Consider the following 9575-nt stretch of genomic DNA (forward strand, 5'->3'; position numbering starts at 1 on the left):
CGCAGCCCGGCGCAGACACTGCCGGCCACCTCCCCAGACCCCCGCCCTCCGCCCTCCGGAGACAGAGCCCGCGGTCCTGGGGGGCACGTGGGGCTGAGTGGGCACCCTCCGTGCCCGGCCTTGGAGGGCGGCGGGGCGGGGATTCAGGGTCCCGGTGGGAGGGGTCCGTCTCCTGAGCTGGCGGCGCCCCCAGCCGGACATCGGGGTGGGGGCTGTCGTGGGGGCGCACACCCCGCTCGGAGCCCGGCGGCAGGAGGCCCCCGGGCCACGTCCTTCCCCGGCTGGGGACGCGGGGGCGGCCGCGCGCGCCCCCGCCTCCCCTGAACTTGCGTCGCATTCGCGGGCCTGCTTCCGGGGGCTCGTTTCCCGCGGGAACACCCCCCGCAATGACGTAACCAGGGGCGCGAGCGTCCCGCCCGCGGCCACCTGTCGCCGGGCGCTTCCCAGAAGGTCGCGGCCGACCGCGCACGCGCCGCGCCTACGTCTCCTAAGCTTCGGGCTTTCCCGGCAGCGTCACCGCCCGCGTCTCCCGGGCTCCGGGAAGGGGGGCAGGCCGGGTGGATCCCGGGGCCGACCCCCGCCCCCTGCCCGCCAGGGGAGCTTGACGACGCTTCCGGCCCCGCCCCCCTTCCCGGCAGGGCCGCGCCTGGTTCCCGCCCGCAGCCCCAGCCCACCCCGCGCGGACCGGAAGGGGGCCGTCTCCGGTGTGCGGGGCCCGGAGTGGGGGCTGGAGGGGGACAAGAGGGATAGCGGGAACCCAGCAGGGAAGGGGAGGGGGCGGAGAGGGGCCTGGTGGGGAAGAGAAGGGGGGTTGCATGGGGGACTCAGGGGCCCGGAGGGGAAGGGGGGGAGGAGGGGGCTGTGCTTCGAGAGGGGCTCTGCAGCGGGGGCGGGGGCCACCGAGGGGAAGGGGAGGGGACAGGTCTCCCTGAGAGGAGGTGGGGGACCTGGAGGCAGGGTCTGGAGTGGAAGGGAAGTGGGAACTGTGGGTGCGGGGGGCCTGGAATGGGAGGGCAGGGAGGAGGCCTGGAGGAGGGCTGTGGGACGAGAGGGGAAGGGGAGGGGAAAGGGGGCCCAGAGGCGGGTGAGGGACCTTGGTCTGTAGTCTCGGCACCAGGGGGTCTCCTGGGAGGGTTCCCGCTCCCAACCTCCACCACAGTAGAACTGCTGGGCCATGCACTGAAACCCATGGGTGACCCCTCCAGGGACAGGGCAGGAGGGGGAGTGGAGAGGCGGCCAAGTGGCTACTCTTCGGTCCGCATGACTGCCGCGGTGGGGGGCGGGGGGGGAGGGACTGCCCGGTCCCCCTGTGAGCGCCCTTGGCCTGCAGATTTGAGTGGCAGATAAAGTGTGATACTCATTCCCTGCCCTTCCTGCATTCTGTTCAGTGCAGCCTGGAAGACATCGACCCCCTTCTCCTGCAGGTGGTCGGGCACAAAGGCCCTGGCTCTGGACAGCTGTGTGGTGGTGAGATGGGGTCGCTAGGCTGCCAGGAGGAGAGCCTGTGCTCCCCAGGCCCAGTCTGATGATGTCACCTGGAACTTTGGGTCCAGAAGGAGGCCACTGGGTCTGGGAGGAGGGGATTCTGGAAGGGCGGGTGGCCTGCAGTCCACACAGTCTCTCCAGGACAAACCCGGCCCCTGGCCTGTCACTGGTGTGGAGCCAGCCAGCCTGGCGTCTGGGATGATCCCAGTCACAATGGAGGCTTTGAGGGGCCCCTGGACTGGGAGGGGGACACGTGTCCTGAATGGCAGCCTGTCCCTGCAGAGACTGGAGGCTGATCCCACCCACCGGCAAGCAGGGGCTTCTGCCACATGGGCCCCTGTAGGACGGAAGCCCCTGCCCCCGCCCCAGACTCCAGTGCCCAGTGGGGTCTGGGAAGCTGGTGGGGGTGGGCAGCATACGTGAGCTGCCAGCAGTGCCTGGGTTGGGGTCCCCAGGAGTTCATCCTAGTCCAGGACCTGGGCAGGTAGAGAGTGAGGGGTCAGGGAGAGGATGCCCACAGAGCATGGCCCTGGGCTGAGGGGTGTAGAGGGGTGTGAGGAGGGGCAGTCTTTGGTTGAGGGCTGCTGGGGGTGGTCCCTGCCCTTTTGCCAAGAGCCCACACAGAGTGGGCAGGAGGGATGGGGCCAGGGACTGTGGGGGGGGGGTGAGTTGCGGTGGGGGTGAGGGGGGCCTGGCAGTGCAGGAGGGGTGGCCATGGGTGGGAGGTGGTCTGCACAGGGGTGTGACCAGAGCGGCAGGCTGGTGCCGGGGTCTGTGGCCAGCCACTGGGGGACAGGAAGGAAGGGCCTGGCCTTGGCTGCTGGGGCCTCACCCTGGCCCCCTGCGGGGATGGCCCCGGCCATGGCCTTCCCCAGCAAACAGTCTCTCCACTGGGGATCAGAGGTTGGCTTTCGAGCCACAGTGTGGACACTTCCCAGGGGTTCGGCTGAGGACCGAATGCCCTTCTGGGAACACGGGCCAGCAGACAGTGGCCCAGGACAGTCCCCACAGAGACAGGAGGGCCCGGCCTGCTCCGCACAGTGTGAGCTCCAGCGGTCACGCCTGTCACCATGGTGAATTGGAGGAGGGGGCCGTACCGGCTGGGCAGAGTCCAGTGGTCGACAGTATGGGATGGTGATGCCATCCCCTGTCACTCTGGGGAAGGTCACATGCTGTGGGGAGGCTGGGAGGACCCGTGAGGGTGGAACCCAGCCTGGCAGGTGCGCTGTGCGCCCTCAAGGGTGCCGGCTGGGGGCATGGCACGCAGGGGCTGGCCTTCCCCCACCCGCAGGTCCTTGGGCCTGCACAGTGGCCATGTCTTTATGGGAAGACATCCTTGAATGATGACATCCAGGAATCTCACTGCCCCCCCCCCCCCGCCAGGACCTGTTTGCATCCCTCCCAGAACGAAGTAGTGACATAGTCCCTGGGGACGTGGCACAGTGCAGGGCAGAGGGGACTCAGGAGCCAGGACCCGAGCCCAGGCAGGTTAGGGGAGCTCATTGACTGGAGCCTTTCCTGAGGTCTGGGACTCAGACCCCAAGGTGGTGCGGTCACAGCACTGGGGAGGCCCCTAGAAGTGTGGGAGGTGCCCCTGAGAAGGGCAGGCCGTCACAGGGCCACAGGGGTGTTGGGAAGGGGTCGGATGGCGGGGGTGGGCTCCGTGGCTGGCCTGGAGGAGCACATTCTGGAAAGGCATCGGGTCTGTGGGGAGGTCAGCGGGGGCTGGGAGCGGAGTCTGCCAACGGGGAGCAGCTGTCGCAGAATGGACAGTGATGGGGGTGGGGTGACAGGGATGATGCCTCCTGGCTGGCCACCAGGGGCCTGGTGGATGCAGCAGGATTGGAGCCGGGCCAGGGTCTAAGGTGCCGAGGTTGTGAACACAGCACCTTGGAGTCTGGACAGGCGTCCGAAGAGAAGAAATCAACCAGGAGGTCCCAATGGAAGGTCATGGTCCTTTGCCAGTTTCGAGGAATAAGGCAGATTTCAGACAGAAGCGTCCCCGTGGCTCCCCTCTTAGAGTCAGGGGCTCACAAGTGGGATTGTGGCCAGGGTCCAGTCCAGGACTTCGAGTCCACACATCCACCCAATGGCCATTTCCACACGCCCAGAATGGACCCATGGAGTGGACACACTTGATGGTCGACATCATTTCCTTGGCCACCATGATGGACAAGCCCGACAGAAGTGTCCACAGCTGCCCCCAACCAAGACAGAAACAGTAGGACTTCCTGGGCAGTGACACGTTTGAGGACTGACAGGTGCAGGGCTGCTGCTGTCATATCTGTTGACCCCTCCTGTCTGACCACGACCGGAGGCTGGTGATGGGCCCGGAAGAACAGCAAACAGCCGGAAATGCCAGCCTGCTCCGTCCTCCATCCTGATGTGGAGGAGAATCAAAATCCGTCCCTGTTTCCTGGTGGAGAACATGTGGCCCCACTGCTACGGTGACTGTCCTTAGGGTCCCCGGAACAGCACACTTGTCCCCTAGATCCACAACCTTGTGTTAATCAGACCAGATGGCAGAGAGGTGGCGAGCACACGCGCACTCCAGGGAGACGTCCCGGGGCCTGGGGCATAGGCAGAGGATGGGGAGTGCCTGCACCCTACCATGAGGGAGAGCAGGCCCGGGGGCTTCAGAGTGCTGGTGCGGTGTGCGCCCCGAGTTGTGCTCAGATGCCAGTGCCATGGAAGGCTCAAGCTGAGGGGCTCTGGGGCGGGGCCACGAGGTCTGTGGGACAAGGGACCTGGTTCTGGGCCGGAGAAAGAGGGCCCGCCTGGCAGGGGCCCACGGCTGGCTGTCCGGCACTGCCTTTCTCAGACCTGCCCTGTCAAAAGGTGGGACATGTGTTGAGACACGGGCGAGGCCACGGGTCAGCAATGCCACACCCACGGTGGTCCGGACCCGTGTGGGCTCCGCCTGTGTGGCAGCCTCGGATGGAACCTGCCCGTTTGTCTGTCCCACTGCTCCCACGTGCGGCCTCCCGGGACGTCTGTGAGCAGCGCGGGGGGAGGAGCTCAGTCACGGTCCAGGGACGGTCAGCACAAGTGGATGATGACAGTGCAGAGGGGGCCCCACTGGCTGGCCAGGGACGTGCGAGGAGACAGAGGTGATCTCGGGCACGGGGGTCTGGGGCGAGGCACACAGAGGACTGTGGGGAGGGCCGGGGGCGAACTTTTGAACTCTGACATCCACACCTGCCAGAACGCACCCACCGTGCGGCAGGTGGACAGAGCCCCTTGGCCACGTGACAGTGGCCAGCCTGGCCTCGGCCTCGGGTGGCACAGCTGTGCACAGAACGGCCAGGACAGCGGAGATGATGGCTCCTCACATGTCTGTCCCAAGGCTGAGCCCAGCACAGCCAGACCAGTCAGCATCACGGGGCTGGAGGCCCAGGCCTGAGGTCAGCACCCCCAGTGAGGGGGACAGCGACACCTTGGCACGGAGGGTGCTGAGCCACTTCCTGGCCCATCTTGAGCCAGCAGCACCCCCTTGCCCAGTTGTGACCCATGTCCCCAGGGCCCCCAGCGGAGAACACTCGCTTACCAGATGTTTGCTGTGGTGGCACAGGAGCCCACTGAACCAGACGGCAGACCAGGGGACACGGGGCAGGGTGGGCCGTGACTTCGGGGGTCTCATGCACCACACCTCAGGAAGCTCCTCCTAGCCTGCAGGGCTGGAAGCCAGCGGACCTTGGACCGAGTATGGTGCTGTGTCCCCAGGCCCCTCAGGTCCTGGCCCGAGGGGGTGGGGTGAAGGCAGCCCAACGGGGGTCCTGAGGCCAGAGGAAGTGTTCCAGAGGCCAAGAGTGGGCTAAGTTGCTATGCTGCCAGCCCCTCTGCTGGGGCCGTCCAGGGTGGGAAGAGGGAGCAGAGGGTCATCTGGTTTGGGCTCTGCGGGAGCTGGGGGTCCTGGCCACAGAGCGCCCTGCCCTAGGACCTCAGGCCTTCCCAAGGTCACCAGCCTGTGGCCGAGGCTCGAGTCCCGGCAGGGGCGCCTGGGTGGTCCTGCAGCGCCACCTGGTGGCCGCGCCCCTCCAGCCAAGCCCTGCGGCGGCTCCGCCTGAGGGGCGGGACCTTCCCCGCTGCCCCTTCACCAGGCAGCCCTAGGGCCAGAGGGGGTCCGCAGGGCCTCGGCAGGGGTCGCCACCCGGGATGGGGGGGTTCCACAGTCACCAGGAGACCCGGTCGGGGCCCCGATACTCAGACCCTCAGCACCTGCATCCCAGCACCTTGGTCCCTGGCTCCTGCCTGAAACTGAACCCCACTCTGGACCTGGGGTTAAGCCCGCCCTCCCTGCCCACGCTGCACCCCAATCCACCCTCTACACATACCAGGGGCTGCTCCGGGGACCCTCCGCCTCCGTCTCCAGGTCCTTTGTCTGGAACGTGGTCCTGGTCTCAGGCAAGGAGGCAGGCTGGGGCGCTCGATCATGGCTCCAGACAAAGCCTCAGAGCAGACCCCCAGGGAGGGAGGCGACTTGGGGAAGGGGCCACCCTGAGGGGTGACAACTGAGCAGGAGGAGCCAGACCCAGTGTCCCCAGTAGGACAGCAGCACGGAGGGCCCCCTCTTGGCAGTTACAGGAGCTGAGTCAGCCCGATGCCTCCAGTCTCCCGCTAGGGGAGGCAGCCAAGGGGTAGCGGGTCCTGAGCACAATGAGGTGAGGGTCAATGGGACACAGACCCCAGGCTGGGCCTGTCCCTGACCGGGAGGCCTGGGCCAGGTGCCGTGGTGGGGGTCTAGGGCAGGGCCTTGGAGGGGCGAAAGGGAGGGTCCAGACCTCACAGAGGACCCCACAGTCCTCAGGGGCCAACGTGGGGGCCCCAGGGGAGCCAGCTGCAGGGATGTCCTAGCGTCCCCAACATCAAGGCCTGTCCCCTCCCCAATGCCAGGCCACTCCCTCAGAACGCCTGCCAATGTGGCCTGTGCAGGGTGGGGGAGGGGGCTCCAGTGTCCACAGAGCCCTGGAGGGGTGGACTGTGCCCAGGTGACCCCCACCACGCAGACTCAGGAGCCTCTGGGTTCCAAACGGAAAGGGGGATCAGTTCCATGCCAGTCATGTGGCTTGTGGCTTTGGCTACTCAGGCCTGACCTGGGTCGCACATGCTGACCCTCGCTGGCCTGGCCCTCCGCTGGGGCTCGAGCTGTGGCGGGAGCCCCTTGCTCCCCAGGGGCCTCCTTTCTGGGCCTGCCTGTCCTTGCCCCCACCTGTGTGGGGCTCCACCAGCCCCCAGCCCTCAGGCTGGCTCCCCTTCCTCCCTCCCTCCACGAAGCCCCAGCCCACGGGGCTCCCTGGAAGCCACCCAACCACAGGGCTTTGTCCTCCCTTCCAGGCTCATGTGGCTGTCACCCCTCTGGTGGCGACCTCTCCCACCATCGTGCCCCCACTGCCCAGTCCCCACAGAGACCATGTGTGAGGATGATGACAGGGCAGTCCCCGTGTGGACCTCCGACAGGTCTGGCCTGGACACGAGCTGCAGGCTGGCCCCGCCTGGTCAACTCCACCCACATCTCTAGGACTTCAGGGCACTGGAGCCGGGACGGGAGGCTTCTTGTCCATCAACACAGACGTGGAGACAGAGCACGGGGAGCCAGCCAAGGGGCACAGGGATCCAGTGAGAACCAGGGACAAGACTTGGACCAGGGGTGTCCCCTGCGGCCCCTGGGGTGCCCACCTTGGGCCTGCAGGGCACGAACCACAAGGTGACATGAGGATGCCAAGGTCCTCAGTGCCAGGACAGCGGGAGACAGGCAGCCGCCCCCCACGGTGACCCCTGCACCCCTGCGTGGACGGCAGTGGGGCTGGTGGTGTGCTCGCGGTGTTCACGAGGGTGGGGTGGGGCCCTGGGGGCGCCTGCGTGGGCCAGTGAGCTCCCGGGGGACCCTGAGGGGCACCTGCGTGGGCCGGTGAGCTCCCGGGGGGCCCTGGGGGGCGCCTGCCCCAACCGGTAAGCTCCCAGGGGGCCCTGGGGCTGCCTGCGTGGGCCGGTGAGCTCCCGGGGGGCCCTGGGGGCACCTGCGTGGACCGGTGAGCTCCCGGGGGACCCTGGGGGCGCCTGCGTGGGCCAGTGAGTTCTGGGGGACCCTGGGGGGCGCCTGCCCCAACTGGTGAGCTCCCGGGGGGCCCTGGGGGCGCCTGCCCCAACTGGTGAGCTCCCGGGGGGCCCTGGGGGCGCCTGCGTGGGCCGGTGAGCTCCCGGGGGGCCCTGGGGGCGCCTGCGTGGACCGATGAGCTCCCGGGGGACCCTGGGGGCGCCTGCGTGGGCCGGTGAGTTCTGGGGGACCCTGGGGGGCGCCTGCGTGGGCCGGTGAGTTCTGGGGGGCGCCTGCCCCAACTGGTGAGCTCCCGGGGGGCCCTGGGGGGCCTCCCCATGGACTGGTGAGTTCTGGGGGGGGGCGGGGAGGCCCTGGGAGGTGGAGCCACAGCCTGTATTTTTCTCAGCTGCTTTGTTCCTGGAGGAGAGACAGGCCCTGGGGCTTGTGATGGACGGTTTCCTCCAGCTCTGCCCAAGGGCCCCTCGGTGGCATCTGCTCTCTGATCTTGTGCTCAAAGCCCGAGGCGGGCGCCCAGGGCAGGTAGGGCTGTGTCCTCTCTGTGTGGGGCAGTCAGGGGCACCATCCAGCCCCAGGGGGACAGCGATGGCGCAGGGAGCTCACTGCCCAGAATTGTTCACGCTCTCCAGCGAGACAAACACAGGCGTTCTGTGCCTGACTACCTCTGATGGTCAATTTTATTATAAAGAACAGTATCAAAATATACAAATCTGTTTAAGAACCAGGAACTGCAGTTTTCTGGGGGCCAGATGAATACAAGAGTTGGAGGGGACGCAGCTACCCCTGGACCGTCCGTGGAGAAACAGGGCGTGGGGGCCACATTTCCGGGGCATCAGTCTGAATAACTTAAGGGGCGGGTCCAGCTTCCGGCTCTCGGCTCTGGACGCAGGTCACAGATCCTCACGCGGTGGCGCCTGTGTTGGGTCTGCTGTGACTTCTGCCAGGAGACAAACAGATCATTGGGGAAAATCCCCGCACAAAAGCCCCGAGTCGAGGCGGCGAGGTTTTCACGGTCGGCCCAGCGCTCCGGAAGCAGCCGGGTGGAAGGGAGCTTGGACGATGGTGAGGAGCGTGGGCAGGGGGACCCCAGGACACACGGAGGCCAAGGTGGCATATGGCTGCCGTCCTGTCTTCTGCGGTGTCCTCGCTCCCTCTGGCGACTGGTGAGTCCCCGTCCTTGGTGCTCGGGCTTCCTGCCAGGCTGTGCGCTCAGCGGGGAGGGAGGGTAGCTCCCCCGCAGATGAGTCCGCGACACGTCTTACTCGTTCAGGAAGAGACACCGTCCCTGGCACTCTGTGCTATTCCAGCACTTCTAGGAGACTAGCAGGGAAGGCTGTGTCCCCCAAAGACATAGTCACACCCTACCCTGTCGCTGGAAGCCGTGGTGACATCCTAACCCCAGCAGCTGTGAACTGAGCCTTGTGTGGAAATGGCCGCTTTACAAACGATCACGGTGAAGTGAGGTCTCTGGGTGGGTCCTCGTCCAATGACTGGTGTCCATACGGGAAGCGTGGACACAGACAGGCCACGGGAAGGCCATGTGGACAGAGGCAAAGACTGGAGGGACGGGGCTATAAGCCCCGGGGATCCAAGACTGACAGCTGCTGGAAGCCAGAAAAGGCCGGGGACTCTGCCCGTGGGCTCAGGGCAGGTGCTGGCCTCAGGCCTCCGGGACGCTTGCATGGGGAGTGCACGGGGACTGTCCAGTGGCCCCTCAGCCCGCCTATTAGCTCCGTGCTGCTGACTCTGCTTCCCGCCCCCACCTTCTGTGTGTGCAGTGACCTCCGGGACCCCCCACAGGGACTGTCACCCTCTCGTCTCCCGGGAGGCCCAGCCATCACCCCCGGGAACCGGCGGCCGCCCCGCTCCCAGCCAGGCCACTCACGGTCGGCGGCGGGCTGCGTCGGCACACAGGCCACGTCCGTCTCCTCGAAGCCCTCGGGGCACACGCACACGAAGCTCCCAGGGGTGTTGTAGCAGTTCTCGTTTTCTCTCACGCACACCTTCTCTGCAAGCGAGCACTCGTCCAGGTCTG

General features: G+C 66.8%; 1 protein-coding gene across 1 annotated transcript in view; it reads right to left on the reverse strand.

Annotated features, from left to right (window-relative positions):
* Nucleotides 1-8186: 8186 nt before the first annotated feature.
* Nucleotides 8187-9575, reverse strand: part of CRELD2 (cysteine rich with EGF like domains 2) — a 7698-nt gene continuing 6309 nt past the window's right edge. The window contains exons 9-10 of the mRNA XM_029953644.1: nt 9426-9572; nt 8187-8477 (exon numbers count right to left, since the gene is read on the reverse strand). Coding sequence (XP_029809504.1) covers nt 8431-8477; nt 9426-9572 — 194 coding nt within the window. The 3' untranslated portion in view covers nt 8187-8430. The remainder of the gene's footprint in view (nt 8478-9425; nt 9573-9575) is intronic.

This window comes from Suricata suricatta, chromosome 10 (genome assembly GCF_006229205.1).
Source record: "Suricata suricatta isolate VVHF042 chromosome 10, meerkat_22Aug2017_6uvM2_HiC, whole genome shotgun sequence".
Classification (NCBI taxonomy): Eukaryota; Metazoa; Chordata; class Mammalia; order Carnivora; family Herpestidae; genus Suricata; species Suricata suricatta.